Below are 17,397 nucleotides of genomic sequence, written 5' to 3' on the forward strand. Positions count from 1 at the left end.
CAATCTAGCCACTGTCACAAATGATGATGATGACAACACAAACACCCAGTCGCTGGGCAGAGAAAATCCCCAACCCAGCCAGGAATCGAACCCGGGACCCCATGATCCAGAGGTAGCAACTAGCCATGAGCTTCGGACTCCCTCAAGCCAGGGAGATATACAGCTTCTCTGCTCTTCCACCATCTGGGAAGTCCAGTGGAGCAGGGTGTTGCCAACCATGTGCTCTCCCCCCAAGCAACGAATTGTTGCAACTATCTCCACATTATTCAACGAATGCAAAGTTAAATATTTCAACACCCTCTCCAAAAATCTACACTCCTGGAAATGGAAAAAAGAACACATTGACACTGGTGTGTCAGACCCACCATACTTGCTCCGGACACTGCGAGAGGGCTGTACAAGCAATGATCACACGCACGGCACAGCGGACACACCAGGAACCGCGGTGTTGGCCGTCGAATGGCGCTAGCTGCGCAGCATTTGTGCACCGCCGCCGTCAGTGTCAGCCAGTTTGCCGTGGCATACGGAGCTCCATCGCAGTCTTTAACACTGGTAGCATGCCGTGACAGCGTGGACGTGAACCGTATGTGCAGTTGACGGACTTTGAGCGAGGGCGTATAGTGGGCATGCGGGAGGTCGGGTGGACGTACCGCCGAATTGCTCAACACGTGGGGCGTGAGGTCTCCACAGTACATCGATGTTGTCGCCAGTGGTCGGCGGAAAGTGCACGTGCCCGTCGACCTGGGACCGGACCGCAGCGACGCACAGATGCACGCCAAGACCGTAGGATCCTACGCAGTGCCGTAGGGGACCGCACCGCCACTTCCCAGCAAATTAGGGACACTGTTGCTCCTGGGGTATCGGCGAGGACCATTTGCAACCGTCTCCATGAAGCTGGGCTACGGTCCCGCACACCGTTAGGCCGTCTTCCGCTCACGCCCCAACATCGTGCAGCCCGCCTCCAGTGGTGTCGCGACAGGCGTGAATGGAGGGACGAATGGAGACGTGTCGTCTTCAGCGATGAGAGTCGCTTCTGCCTTGGTGCCAATGATGGTCGTATGCGTGTTTGGCGCTGTGCAGGTGAGCGCCACAATCAGGACTGCATACGACCGAGGCACACAGGGCCAACACCCGGCATCATGGTGTGGGAAGCGATCTCCTACACTGGCCGTACACCACTGGTGATCGTCGAGGGGACACTGAATAGTGCACGGTACATCCAAACCGTCATCGAACCCATCGTTCTACCATTCCTAGACCGGCAAGGGAACTTGCTGTTCCAACAGGACAATGCACGTCCGCATGTATCCCGTGCCACCCAACGTGCTCTAGAAGGTGTAAGTCAACTACCCTGGCCAGCAAGATCTCCGGATCTGTCCCCCATTGAGTATGTTTGGGACTGGATGAAGCGTCGTCTCACGCGGTCTGCACGTCCAGCACGAACGCTGGTCCAACTGAGGCGCCAGGTGGAAATGGAATGGCAAGCCGTTCCACAGGACTACATCCAGCATCTCTACGATCGTCTCCATGGGAGAATAGCAGCCTGCATTGCTGCGAAAGGTGGATATACACTGTACTAGTGCCGACATTGTGCATGCTCTGTTGCCTGTGTCTATGTGCCTGTGGTTCTGTCAGTGTGATCATGTGATGTATCTGACCCCAGGAATGTGTCAATAAAGTTTCCCCTTCCTGGGACAATGAATTCACGGTATTCTTATTTCAATTTCCAGGAGTGTAAATATTGTATCATACATTAATAAATTCACCGATCCTTCAATCCATCCAACAGAAATAATAGTGGCTTATGAGAAATTTGTGATTGCCCCTTATTGTGGTAAACATCCAACTGTAACACTGCAGCTGAGGTTTGAGCAATATGTGACATCAGTCTACAAGGTATCAGCAGAAGCAACTTTCATAAATTCCACTGAAGCTGCAGATGAACAGCACACCTGTAGAGTTTTACATCAGGAGCTACAGTAGATAGGAAACTACTTGCATCCAGAGCATTGTGGATGAAAGTTGCCAAAAAATCAGTTGTCTTCCACCACCACTCTGAAACCCTGGCTCCCGAGAAGCTACTTCAGCTAATATGTTGCAAATATAAGACAGCTTGCAAAGTTCAGTGTGGGTGTAGGAGGGCAGTACTGTTCTACACAAAACTGTGCCACCAATGTGAGGGGGTTGTGCTCCAACATCAATGACAATTTTGACACAAAAGACAAAAACAACAGGACTGAGTCTCTCGCAGGGCCTATGTCTGAAGCAGTTGACATGACAGAACTTATTAACTCGAGTAACACGAGGGTAAGTCAATTATTATCCACAAAGTAGCCATAAAATTTCATTGTAATCAAATAGGGAACTTACAAGAACATCATTTTTCAACATAGTCTCCTTGCGTTTCAACACACTTGGTCCATCGTTGTACAAGATTCCTGATTCCCTCATAAAAGAAGGTTCTCGGTTGAGCCGCGAGCCAGGAATGCACTGTTTCTTTCACTGCTTCATCGGATGCAAATCGACAGCCCCTTAATGCCTGTTTGTGTGGACCAAACAAGTGATAGTCAGAAGGGCAAGATCGGGACTATATGGAAGATTATCCAATATTTCAAATTTGAGTTTCTGGAGTGTTTCGGCAGTGTGTGCAGCAGAATGTGGACGGGCATTGTCGTGCAACAACACAACACCTTTCGACAGCAATCCTCGGCATTTGCTTCGAATTGCAGGCTTTAGCCTGGCAGTAATCATCTCACTGTAACACACACTGTTTAATGTTGTGCCACTTTCCCCATAATGTTCCAGTACTGGACCTCGTGAGTCCCAAAAAACCGTATGCATCAGTTTTCCTGCGGGCAGATGGGTCTTGAACTTTTTCTTGCACAACGAATTTGAATGTTTCCATTCCATACTCTGCCATTTGCTCTCCGGCTCGTAATGATGGATCCATGTTTCGTCACCAGTAATGATCCTGTCTAAGAAGTTGTCCCCTTCGGTCCCCTAGCGATCCAAATGTTTTTACAGATGTCCAAGTGCATTTGTTTATGGAACTGTGTGAAACGTTTTGGGACTCATCTTGCACAAATTTTATGAAACCCAAGTCTGTTGTGGATGATTTTGTAGGCAGAACGGTGACTAATTTGCAGACAATGTGCCACTTTGTGAATAATTAATTGTCTGTCTAAGAGAATCATTTCATGTGAACACTCAATGGCATCTTCAATTGTAGTGGTAAACAGTAGTCCGGCTCCTTCACCGTGCGTAACACTTTTGGGACCATTTTGGTTTTTTTCAATCCATTCGTAGACACTCCGTTGTGGCAAAACACTGTTCCCGTACTGTACCGAAAGCCTTCGATGAATTTTGGCCCCTGATACGCCTTCCGACCACAAAAAACGGGTCACTGAACGTTGCACTTCTTTGGTACAAATAGACAGCAGAGCAGCCATGATTAACAGCATAACAGTGATAATGAAACTAATCTAGCAGGTTGAAAATTGCAAAGATATAACAACAAATAAACAAAGCATCCGTCATCAACGTAAAACGACAGTACTGCCAAAATAAACAAAAATATAACGAATTGTGGATAATAAATGACTTACCCTCATATTTTGCAGCATTATGCATCTTTAATAATCAATTTGCCTCTATCATATCATTAAATATTCAATTACAATATTTTCAGTTGAAGAAAAGCAACAACTCATTTTTCAGCCTGGACCTTCCACAGTCCCTGACTCTTTGCCTGAGCCTTCCACTACCCACGACCCTTCACTTGGGCCTTCTAGTGCCCAGGAAACATTGCCTGGGCCATCAGTAGTCAAACAGAGACAAGTAAAAAAATTGTACACAAGACATCAGTATACGTATTTCTTCATACATCGACAGTTCATAAAACAGCTTATCTGTCTTCTGTATTCATATTCTATCACTACATGCCTCTTACTTTTCCAGATGGAGAACATACTCACAGTGATGGCCCAATTGTCGACACTACATTCACTCACTTCATGACAAATGTACATTACTACATACAGATTTCATATTCATCTTCCTCTTTGGTATCCTGTACCTGATATGTTGTACATGCAATTTGTTAATGATTTCAATGAACAATGCTTCCCATCAATTAATTCACAACAACCTCATTTAGCTTAATACACCAAAAGTCTGAAGCCAATGAGAGACAGTTGGAAGGTGTCATAAAGCTGTAGCGTGCAGAAGGTATATTTTGTAGTTTTTGCTTTCCTCCTTTCCCGTTTATGACAAAATTGAATATTACAATGCCTCTTATAGGAAATCTAATGTATTTGCACTTGGTGTGGAAGTTTCGTTCATAACACGTATGTTTTTTGAGTTGTATGGCACGGAAATGGGTGTTTTTGATGTTTTCACAGAACAACCAAAAAGTAGCTGCTGTTTAGTGAGCTCTAGAGCCAATACCACTTGTCAGAATAACAAACCTGAGTAGTGGATTTAGTAGAGATTTTCTTTAATTTAATTTTGCAGAGAATGGTCATCTTCGAAAAATACATAGTTTTTTGGGATATAATCAAGATACAGAAAAAAGTACCAATATTTTGAGGTTCTTCTGGAAGTTTCATTATGAAGCCCACCTCCAAGGAAGTAGCCAACATCAAATTCGGATTTGGTACCACCAAAAACATATAGAACCATTGAGAAAGAACTTCTGCAGTTTCATTACAGAAAAACTACCATTTGACTGGGCTACTTGCTATATTTTTTTTTAGCAAAAGTACACACATTCACAGAAACAACCACACAGACACTCAAATGCCCACTCACGCGGCCACGGGAGGGCGCATGGTGTCCCGTGTGAATGTGTGTACATTTACGAGAAAAGCAGTAAGTGCTGAAAAGCTAGTGTGAAAGCTTTGTAAACAATTAATACATGTTCTCTGTTGCGTGTGTCTCGGTGCCACATATAGGTCCGCTGTAGGTGAGTCATTGCCATGCCTTTATTTTATGAATTGTTCCATTCTGTAATTTCTGTTACTCAGCAGAAATCTTGAACATTTCCAAATGTTCTGTTACAAAAGAAATAAGAAAAGTACTGTTCCAGTTTAATTCTCACACCATGGTGAAGATGAGTGATACAAATATTAGTGACAGTGGTATTGAGAAACAGCTGAAATTGCCAAAATCATACAAGTCTCCAGGGTCCAACGGAGTCCCGTAGAGAGCTGCAGACACACCCACCTGGCAGGCCGAGTAAATGGCGAGTTTGAGCATTTTCTTGCTGTGGCTCCAGTTGTAGACCTGCTGCTTCCGCATCTGGATGCGCTGCAGGTTCGACTGCCGCGACGCCTGGTCCGCCGCCGACCCCGACGTCCCCACCGGCTGCGACCCGCCCGCCTTCTCTTCGCCGACCGCAGTGGCGGACGCCGCGTCCAGGCCCGAGCCGCCCCCGGCACCGCCCTGCGAGGCGATACCGGAGGATACGTCGGCCGGGGCTACGCCCGGTGCCGTCACGGTCACGAGGCCGTCCCCGGATACGGCGGCCGAGATGTCGTCCTCGGACAGGTGGGCCAGCGCGGACCCGTCGTCTGCGAGCGTCTGCTGGCTCATGTCTACAATGATACGTGTATCTCCTAACTCTCTTGATGTTTCAGAATTTCCTCTGCATTATTTACAGGAGAGGTCCATACAAATTATAAAAATGTATGTATGAGGGTCATTCAATAATTAAAGAGACAAATTGGTCTCGGGGAAAAAAATGTTAGTAGGGCAAGGGCAAGTTTGGTACTTTTGTGGCTTTAAGTTGCCATCACTGAGATGAGCCCTGATCAGCTGATGTATCAACACTGTTTTGTTTATAACCTCAAAAATACATTTCAAGATCGCGAGTCCGTTGTGTTATTCGTTTTTTACTTACTGAAGGCGAGAAACCAGTGAAAGTATACTGCAGAATGTCTAAAGTTTATGGTGAAGATTGGTTGAATCGTTCTAATTTTTACAAACAGGTAGAGCAGTTAAAAATTGCCGAGACTCAGTGACTGACGTACATCATTCTGGCTGACCAGTTGCAGTTTCAATTCTCTCCCTTGAAAGTCGAATTGATGACATTATTCGTACCGACCGTTGTGTGACTGTGGAAATGATAGTTGATAAGGTTCAAGTTAGTACTGGTACAGTTCATAACATTATCTGTAACAAGATGAAGCACCACAAAACATGCAAGACGGGTCCCAGAGGAGTTGATGTAGCTACACAAGGAAACAAGGTTGAGAGTGTGCACAGAGCTAAAGGAACATTATGAAAGAGGTGGTGAGCACTTCCTCAACAAAATTTTAACTTGTGATGAAACTTGGGTTCACTATTATGAGCCAGAACCAAAAGGACAAAGCATGGAGTGGAAGCACACCAACTCACCTGTCAAGAAAAAAATTCAGAACCCAAGCATCAGCAGGAAAAGTCATGTTGACGGTGTTACGGGATGCCGAATGTCTGGTTTGTCGTGATTATCTCAAAGAACAGCGTACAATGAACAGCCAATACTACTCGGATTTGCTTTTAAATGAGGTGAAGCCGGCCACGAGAGAGACGTTGTGGATCTCAGAAGAAAGGTGTGATTCTCCAGCAAGACAACACACGTCCTCATATTGGTCAACTGACCCATGAAACCATTGACAAAATTGGCTATGAAGTACTGCCTCATCCCCCTTACAGTCCTGATTTAGCATCTAGTGATTTCCATTTGTTTGGTGCACTGAAAGACACATTACGTAGGAAGAGATTCCAGGACAACGAGGACGTGAAAAAGTTTGTAGGACATTGTTTCAACAATCTAGACGAAGAGTTCTTTGCCGCCGGAATAAAAAAGCTTTTGGCCATTGGAACAAGTGCATAAATGTTCAAGGGGAGTATGTTGCAAAGTAGAAAAAGCATTGTTTTGTAAAAATAAATGCTTTTTTCTCCAGACCAATTTGTCTCTTTAATCACTGAACAACCCTCATATGTTCCACATCTCCTAAGCCAGTGGACCAGATTCAACCACATTTGGTACACACATCGTTTACTGTCTGGAAAGAATCATTATGGAGTAAGAATCACCTGCCTATCACAGGGGTGGGGGTGAGGGTGAAAAAGCAGTGTAGCCCACAACACAAGGATACCTACACTTTTACTCATCCAGTATTTGAGAAAGAGAACACTTTGAAACTTGCAACAAACTTTACCCTTAATTTAAAAGCTTTATGAAACTTTGTCTCTGTGACAGACCCCACAAAATGGTGATAGGAAAAATGTTTGTTGCTCATTGCATTTTCATTGTTCGTGCAGTAGTTTGCTACATGATGGAGGAGTTGTTCAGTTATTAATTTTTTACTACTAACTGATTCAAGAGACATTTTGCTGACAGTGTTTACATATACCACTGAATGTACCAGGAAAAATTACATCATTGTATGAAACTTAGCTTGGGAGATATGACATCATAAACTCCAAATGTATGAAAAATTACAGCAACGTGCAAAATGTTTAAGTTTACTACTTCACTGATACTATATTCGTAACAGTTTTTGCAGATAGTATCCATGTTTGCTGCTGAATATACCTAAAAAACAGTATATCATTTTATGATACGCAGTATGGTTGATACACTATGTGATAAGTATCTGGACATCTGGCCAAAAACAGTTTTACAATTTCGCGGCGCTGTCCATCGGTAATGCTGGAATTCAATATGGTGTTGGCCCACCCTTAGCCTTGATGACAGTTTCCACTCTTGCAGGCATAGGGTCGATCGGGTGCTGGAAGGTTTCTTGGGGAATGGCAGCCCATTTTTCACGGAGTGCTGCACTGAGGAGAGGTATCAATGTCGGTCGGTGAGGCCTGGCATGAAGTCGGTATTCCAAAACATCCCAAATGTGTTCGCTAGGATTCAGGTCAGAACTCTGTGCAGGCCAGTCCATTACAGGGATGTTATTGTCATGTAGCAAGGCATCATTCAGCATTTACTGGCGCGTAGTGTGGCTTATGAGCAGCTGCTCAACCATGAAATCCAAGTTTTCTCACCTCCTGCCTAACTGTCATAGTAGATGCAGTGGATCCTGATGCAGTCTGGAATTCCTGTGTGACGGTCTGGATAGATGTCTGCCTATTACACATTACGACCCTCTTACATTGGAAACGATGAACCTAGGGATGTTTAGGAGTGTGGAAATCTCACGTACAGACGTATGACAAGTGACACCCAATCACCTGACCACACTCAAAGTCTGTGAGTTCCAAGGAGCACCTTGTTATGCTCTCTCAAGATGTCTAATGACTACTGAGGTGGCTGATATGGAGTAACGGGCAGTAGGTGGCAGCACAAGTCATTTAATATGAAAAATATATGTTTTTGGGGGTGTCCGTATACTTTTGTTCACACAGTGTGTGATGTCAAATACTGAGATGTTTGTGAAACTGCCACATCATGCATGATGTTTTCATTTATTACGAGGGCAGTTCAATAAGTAATGCAACACATTTTTTTTCTCGGCCAATTTTGGTTGAAAAAACCGGAAATTTCTTGTGGAATATTTTCAAACATTCCCGCTTCGTCTCGTATAGTTTCATTGACTTCCGACAGGTGGCAGCGCTGTACGGAGCTGTTAAAATGGCGTCTGTAACGGATGTGGGTTGCAAACAACGGGCAGTGATCGAGTTTCTTTTGGTGAAAAACCAGGGCATCTCAGATATTCATAGGCACTTGCAGAATGTCTACGGTGATCTGGCAGTGGACAAAAGCACGGTGAGTCGTTGGGCAAAGCGTGTGTCATCATCGCCGCAAGGTCAAGCGAGACTGTCTGATCTCCCGCGTGCGGGCCGGCCGTGCACAGCTGTGACTCCTGCAATGGCGGAGCGTGCGAACACACTCGTTCGAGATGATCGACGGATCACCATCAAACAACTCAGTGCTCAGCTTGACATCTCTGTTGGTAGTGCTGTCACAATTGTTCACCAGTTGGGATATTCAAAGGTTTGTTCCCGCTGGGTCCCTCGTTGTCTAACTGAACACCATAAAGAGCAAAGGAGAACCATCTGTGCGGAATTGCTTGCTCGTCATGTGGCTGAGGGTGACAATTTCTTGTCAAAGATTGTTACAGGCGATGAAACATGGGTTCATCACTTCGAACCTGAAACAAAACGGCAATCAATGGAGTGGCGCCACACCCACTCCCCTACCGAGAAAAAGTTTAAAGTCATACCCTCAGCCGGTAAAGTCACGGTTACAGTCTTCTGGGACGCTGAAGGGGTTATTCTGTTCGATGTCCTTCCCCATGGTCAAACGATCAACTCTGAAGTGTATTGTGCTACTCTTCAGAAATTGAAGAAACGACTTCAGCGTGTTCATAGGCACAAAAATCTGAACGAACTTCTTCTTCATGACAACGCAAGACCTCACACGTCTTCGCACCCGAGAGGAGCTCACAAAACTTCAGTGGACTGTTCTTCCTCATGCACCCTACAGCCCCGATCTCGCACCGTCGGATTTCCATATGTTTGGCCCAATGAAGGACGCAATCCGTGGGAGGCACTACGCGGATGATGAAGAAGTTATTGATGCAGTACGACGTTGGCTCCGACATCGACCAGTGGAATGGTACCGTGCAGGCATACAGGCCCTCATTTCAAGGTGGCGTAAGGCCGTAGCATTGAATGGAGATTACGTTGAAAAATAGTGTTGTGTAGCTAAAAGACTGGGGAATAACCTGGTGTATTTCAATGCTGAATAAAACAACCCCTGTTTCAGAAAAAAAATGTGTTGCATTGCTTATTGAACTGCCCTCGTACTTCTCTGCTACAAACTCTATTCACATCACACTTCACAGACAGCATCCACATATGTTGCTGAATGTACATAGCAAAATACAGCGTATTTGAAAAAGAACTCCCTGGTTTTAATGTGTCATAGAGTCTGTACAAAGTGACATGCACTATTCTAATTTGTGGTGTTTGATTCATCAACTCTCCAAGTTTGGCTCCCCTGCAGTTGTCAGGTCTGCTTGACCTTGAGATGGCACCAGTGCAGTTTTTTTCCCTCTGTTTCCTCAGTTCAGTCCAGGCGTGCGTGCAGTGCAGAGCAACTCTTTAACAATGCGTACCCCTCAACAGAAAGCGTGGTGTGTTATTTGACTTCTGAAAACCAAGTCAGTTATAACAATGCAACGTAATTTTAGACGTCAGTATGTTGGTGAACCACCTCCAGCAAAAACTATCACTGGGTAAAGTCTTTCAGGGAAAACAGTAGTGTTTTGAAAGTAAAATCACCAGGTAGACCGAGAACTTCTGCAGATGTTGTTGAATAGATCCGTATTTCGTGTGTTTGGAGCCCGAAGAAGTCATTGGCCAGGCATAGTCTACAATGAGGACTGTCTAAAGGAAATGTGTATGACGATGTGTGTAAAAAGCTTAAGTTGCGCACCTACAAATTGCAACTGTTACATGAAATAGAACCTACTGATAAAATAGAAAGGTATGAGTTTGCTGTTGATTTTCTACACCAGATTTAACATCATAAACACTGAGATGCTTGAGAAACTGTTGGATCAGGCATGTGATTTTAATTTATTACTTCTTTACTACCACCTCTACCTACAAAACATTTACAGAGAGTAGGCGCACATATACACCACTGGATATACTTGCACAATTATATCATTGTACAGCACACAGTTTAGCAGATACAACATCATAAACATTAAGCTGCATAAAAATGAAACTGCAGGGTGAAATTTGCGTACAAATACACATGAAATATGTGTCACAGGGAGAGTCACAAGGTTTTCCCCCAGTTCCTGGAGGGTATTCCTTACAAGGGAACCTCCCCATCGCACCCCCCCTCAGATTTAGTTATAACTTGGCACAGTGGATAGGCCTTGAAAAACTGAACACAGATCAATTGAGAAAACAGGAAGAAGTTGTGTGGAACTGTGAAAAAATAAGCAAAATATACAAACCAGTGATCAGTCTTGGCCACATAGGCAACATAAAGGAGAACGTGAGCTCAGGAGCGCCGTGGTCCCGTGGTAGAGTGAGCAGCTGTCGAAGGAGAGGTCCTTGGTTCGAGTCTTCCCACGAGTGAAAATTCTACTTTCTTTGTTTTTGCATAGTTATTATCTGTCCGTTCGTTCATTGACATCTCTGTTCACTGTAATAAGTTTAGTGTCTGTGTTTTGCGACCGCATCGCAAAACCGTGCGATTAGTAGACGAAAGGACGTGCCTCTCCAATCGGAACCGAAAACATTTATTCGCAAGGTCATAGGTCAACCGATTCCTCCACAGGAAAACACATCTGATATATTCTAAACGACACTGGTGACGGCATGTGCGTCACGTGACAGGAATATGTTGTCGACCCACCTAACTTGTACACTTGGCGAATGGGTAAAAAGATTCTTCTACCTTAGGTTTTCTTGTGGATGTGATAATCACTCCCAAAATAGTGATGAAAACATAAGAGTTTGTCACATAAACTGAAAATAAAAAATTAAAGTTTTCACTCGATAGAAGATTTGAACCAAGGACCTTTCGTTCCGCAGCTGCTCACGTTACTACGAGACCACGGCCATGCTGCGGTCCCAGCGTCCTTAATGTTGCCTATCTTGCCATGAACTACTCAGTTCTTTTTTGATTATTTTTTCACAGTTCCACACAACTTCTTCCTGTTTTCTCAATTGATCTGTGTTCAGTTTTTCAAGGCCTATCCACTGTGCCAACTTATAACTAAATCTGAGGGGGGTGCGATGGGGAGGTTCCCTTGTAAGGTTATTTGGGACAAAAAATGTGAATAACGTAATGGGATCACACCCTAATTAAGGAGCTACAGTGATCGAAAAACTCAGGAAAATGGCAGAAAAAAAACTTTTATTGCAGTTTTGGATTTAAAGCAAGTGTTCAAAATTTCCTATCTGCATTTGAAGGCAAAGATTCGTACAGGACTGAACCGCGCAAGTAGCATTTTGTAATTTCACATGCTCATTCCTTATTGACATTGTGGCATCGAAAATGCGTTTTATCAATTCTTCTCATGTTTCCACCTTAACTTCATACACAATGTCTTTCATCCACCCCCAGATGCAGTAGTCTAGGTGTGTTAAATCTGGGGATTTGGCAGGCCAGTTGATAGGGGCCCCGCAATCTATCCGTCAATGTGGGAATTGTCGATTAAGATAAGCTGTTACCACACGGTGGAAGCGTGCAGGTGCCCCGTCGTGTTGGACGTACATGTGGCGTCTTGTTCACAGAGGAACATCTTCAAGAAGCTGTGGTAAGTCTTCTCGTAAAAAGTTACCATACGTCTGGCCATTTAAATTCCCCGGAAGAATAAACAGCCCCAGTAACTGGCCACACACAACGCCACACCAGACATTGACACTGAATCTGCTTTGAAATTGAGATATTACCATGACATGGGGATTTTCGTCTGCTCAGACATGCACATTGTTGATGCCATCTCTTGTAAAGATTGCCTCATCATTGAACATTATGAAGCTATAGAGCTGCCGATTTCCATTTAACTGGTTACAAAAGTGCAAATGGTTGGCACAATCGTGTAGCTCTAAATGGTGAACTTTCTGCACATGAAAAGGATACAGTCCATTCTCGTGAAGAGTCCTACATACTTTAGATTGTGAAACGTTCAATCGGGTATCTAGGCAAGGACTGTGCTCTACTGAATTAAGAATGTTTTCCTCTTCCTGGACGTCACAATGCCTTTCAGAGTGAATACGAATACTAGGAAGAGTACCAGTTTCTAGCAATGTTCGATTCTGTTCCACTAAATGTTTTGCCACTCGGAATCCTACAATTATGATACCGACTGTTATATTCGGCAACAGCAGCTTTCGCATTACCATCACAGAAGCCCAAAACATACACCATCTCTCCATACACATGTGATGAAAATTTGTACACAGGAGACAGTAACAGTAAACAGTGACTGTAGTATCAACAACGTGGTTGTTATGCAAAGATACCACTCACTGCACTCATCTACCCAAGACTGATTGTATGTCCTGTGAACACAAGTGTAGCGCTCCATACACCGTGGCATGTTTCGGAATTCTATTGTAGCTCGTTATTTATGGATCTAATCACATTACTGTATTTGTTCCAAATAACATATGGAATAACCTCCAGCAACCGGGGGAAAATTTCATGATTCGCCCTGTATTTGACATGTTCACATGTGACAAAAGCCACGGGTAAAAAGCTCACCCTAAACCCCTGGAATGATTTCAGACAAATTTAGTGCATACATTAGTTAATTTGGAAAGAAATGCTGTAGGGGGAAGAACCACCAGCCTCCTATTGAGATGAGAGAGAGAGAGAGAGAGAGAGAGAGAGAGAGAGAGAGAGAGAGAGAGAGAGAGGAGGGCAAGGAGATGGACAGACAGTGAAAGGGAAGGGGGAGATAGGCACAGATATGGGGAGCAGCAGGAGCAGGACAAGGAGGAGATGGACAGAGATAGGAAAGGGGGAAATGGATAGAGGAGAGTGGGACAGGGACACAGATAGGAAAGGGAAAAAGATGAACATGGATAGGGGGTGGAGATGAACAGTGTGAGAGAAAGGACAGAAAGAGGGGTGAGGAAGACATGGACAGAGTGGGAGGAGGGGACTGACAAACAGAGAAGGAGAAGGAAGATGGAATTAAAGGGGGAAGAAGAGAAGGAATTAGAATAGAGAGGGTGAGATGGACAGAGGTGAAGCAGCAGGTGGATAGAGGGGGAAGGAATAGATTGAGAGAGAGGTGGGAGGAAGAGATGGACAGAGAATAGGGGTGGTGGAGATGGGCAAAGAAAGGTGGGAGGAGGAGATAGACTAATAGAAGATTGGAATAAATAAATACCTAGGCAGTGCCAGGTTTCTCAGATAGCAGTAAATATTTTAGGAGGTTGTGCTACAGAAGAATGCTAATATTAGATGGGTAAATCATGTAACCATTGAGGAGGTAATGAAGAGAATTGGGGAGAAGAGGAATTTGTGGTGTAACTGTACTAAAAGAAGGGATCAATTGATAGGAGCACATTCTGAGGCATCAAGGGAATAAATACTATAGAGGGAGAGCAAGAGATGAGTACAGCAAGTAGATTCAGAAGGATGTAGGTTGCAGTAGTTATTCGGAGATGAAGAGGCTTGCACAGGATAGAGTAGCTTGAGAGCTAAGCTACATCATCCAGTCTTCAGACTGAAGACAATGACAATGACCACAACAACAACAGTATAGGCTAATTTCAATAAAGCATGCCATCAAACATGGATCTAATTTTTGTCAGTTTCAGAGGTAGGTTGCATTTGTGTGTTTCCAGTCAAGTTGCTATGGTTTTATTTACTGATTGCTATTTTTGTTTTTATGTTCAAGTTCTAAAGTTGTGCTTTAGTTTACGTAACTGAAATCATCAATTTGTTGGCCAGTTCTACTCTACTGTTGAAGCATGCTATAAATATATATATAATACAAATGTTTTATGCCAATACAGTATTTGTGTGTGGGTTTTGTAACGGAAACGCTGCTGCTTGCAGTGAATACCGTGCACAATTTTGTAACTACAGAGTACCAGATTCAAGAGAGATTACTGACGCCTTCCATAACTGTGAGAGATCGGTGCAGTTCCAAACAGTCATAACTCACCATATCTCCCGAAAGTGTCAGTGAACAGTGCGGATGAAGCAGAACACATTATTCAGTTGGTACAAAGAAGTTCTTCAACAAGCACATGCAAAATTCCAATATTTTCAGTGTTGTACATACAATATCCATTATATATGCACATACTCTATCCTCATCATTTACAATGTATTAAAAACCTCCAAGAAGGAGATGAAGCTAGATGATTAGAATTTCATTGTCAGCCAATTGTAAATTTCTATGTTAACTCATGAAGCCACTGTCATTCATGATGGTATCAAGAGCACTTATACCTCACATTGACGACAAATGAAAACCTACATGTTATTGTGGGGGCATATTTTCAAGAACATTTCTCTGTATGTATGTGGTGTGGTAAACAATCAGTTGACTGAGCCTATTGTGTTATGCCAAGGCCCAAGGCGCCAAGGGACAAAAGGAGGTCAAAAGCCCTTTAATCTAGACTTTATTCAACATGAGCTTCCAGCACTACTGGAAGAGGATTGTCGTTTCTTATTGCTGGAGGTGCTGATATACATTTAAATCGTGACTGAGGCCATTTACACCATGGAGGAACAGTTTGTAATGAGCACATGGGCTCATGAACGACCCCATACAGGAAAATCAATGGAAATATTCATCAGAATTTTACTGTAATGTTTCAGAACTCTTCCCCATGAAAATCAAAAATTTTACCGTGGTGGAACAAGCTTCAAAGATAAGCCCCACTCAGGACTAACACCAACATAACTGGAAATGTATGTGAAAGCTGCTCACGAACGTTCCCCAAAAAATGACCATTTGTAAGCAGTCACAGAAATCAGGAGTTCCACACTCGACATTACAAAAGTTATAGGCCTTTAAATATTTGTTTGTAAACAAATTGAGTGATAATGACAAGCAAAAATGTCGTCAGACTTGTGGGCAAATGCAAAAACTAGAAACATTTACTTCTGGAGTACAGAAGACAAAGAAAATATTCCAGAATTCGAATCAAGAACAGCTGCCAACAGGAGTAACATAGAAGAAAATACCCTCTGAGTAGTGAAGCAACTTAAATCATTTAATAAAAGCAAGTCTTCTGGTCCCAACAGTATACCAATTAGGTTCCTTTCGGAGTATGCTGATGCATTAGCTCCATACTTAACAGTCATATGCAACTGTTCGCTCGACGAAAGATCCGTACCCAAAGATTGGAAAGTTGCATCGGTCACACCAATATTCAAGAAAGGTAGTTGGAGTAATCCACTAAATTATAGGCCCATATCGTAAATGTCGATATGCAGCAGGATTTTAGAACATATATTGTGTTCGAAGATTATGAATTACCTTGAAGAAAGCGGTCTATTGACACACAGTCAACATGGGTTTAGAAAACATCGTTCCTGTGAAACACAACTAGCTCTTTATTCACATGAAGTGTTGAGTGCTATTGACAAGGGATTTCAGATCGATTCTGTATTTCTGGATTTCCGGAAGGCTTTTGACACTGTATCACACAAGCGGCTCATAGTGAAATTGCCTGCTTATGGAATATTGTCTCAGTTATGTGACTGGATTTGTGATTTCTTGTCAGAGAGGTCTCAGTTCACAGTAACTGACGGAAAGTCATCCAGTAAAACAGAAGTGATTTGTGGCGTTCCCCAACGTAGTGTTATAGGCCCTTTGCTGTTTCTTATCTATATAAACGATTTGGGAGATAACCTGAGCAGCCGTCTTCGGTTGTTTGCAGATGACGCTGTCATTTATCGACTAATAAAGTCATCAGAAGATCAAAACAAACTGCAAAATGATTTACAAAAAAATATCTGAATGGTGCGAAAAGTGGCAGTTGACCCTAAATAACAAAAAGTGTGAGGTCATCCACATGAGTGCTAAAAGGAACTTGTTAAACTTCGGTTACACAATAAATCGGTCTAATCTAAAAGCCATAAATTCAACTAGGTATTACAATTACGAACAACTTAAATTGGAAGGAACACATAGAAAATGTTGTGGGGAAGGCTAAGCAAAGACTGTGTTTTATTGGCAGGACACTCACAAAATGTAACAGACCTACTAAGGAGACTGCCTACACTATGCATGTCTGTCCTCTTTTAGAATACTGTTGCGTGGTGTGGGATCCTTACCAGATAGGATTGACGTTGTACATCAAAAAAGTTCAAAGAAAGGCAGCACATTTTGTATTAATGCGAAATATGGGAGAGGGTGTCACAGAAATGATACAGGATTTGCGCTTAAAATCTTAAAAATAAAGGCGTTTTTCGTTGCGACGGAATCTTCTCATCACCCACTTTCTCCTCTGAATCCAAAAATATTTTGTTGACACCGACCTACATAGGGAGGAACGATCACCACGATAAAATAAGAGAAATCAGAGCTCTTACAGAAAGATATAGGTGTTCATTCTTTCCACATGCTATACGAGATTGGAATAATAGGGAATTATAAAGATGGTTCGATCAACTGCCAGGCACTTGAAAGTGATTTGCAGAGTATCCATGTACATGTAGATGTACAGAAAACCAATATTTTTACGAAGAACACAAATAAACCCACTACACATCATGATTTGGACTGGAATATCTGCAACCTAATCGGGTGGTCCACATTTCTTTGACAATGCTGTGAACCGCAATGCGTATCTTACCATGACATGAGATTGGCTTATCCTGTATTTGCGAGATTGGTGACTGTTCGGTTGTATAATAGTTCCAAGAGGATGGAACACCAGCCCATAATGCTACTACTG

The 17,397-nt window shown here is 43.2% G+C and overlaps 1 protein-coding gene across 3 annotated transcripts in view; it reads right to left on the minus strand.

Annotated features, from left to right (window-relative positions):
- The window catches only part of LOC126427329 (histone acetyltransferase KAT2A), a 339,982-nt gene that overhangs the window by 231,246 nt on the left and 91,339 nt on the right, over positions 1–17,397 (minus strand). For all 3 annotated transcript variants that reach the window (XM_050089640.1, XM_050089639.1, XM_050089641.1), the window contains one exon: positions 5,224–5,594. In XM_050089640.1, the coding sequence (XP_049945597.1) occupies positions 5,224–5,592 (369 nt within the window). In that variant the 5' untranslated portion in view covers positions 5,593–5,594. The remainder of the gene's footprint in view (positions 1–5,223; positions 5,595–17,397) is intronic.

This window comes from Schistocerca serialis, chromosome 11 (assembly GCF_023864345.2).
Source record: "Schistocerca serialis cubense isolate TAMUIC-IGC-003099 chromosome 11, iqSchSeri2.2, whole genome shotgun sequence".
NCBI lineage: Eukaryota > Metazoa > Arthropoda > Insecta > Orthoptera > Acrididae > Schistocerca > Schistocerca serialis.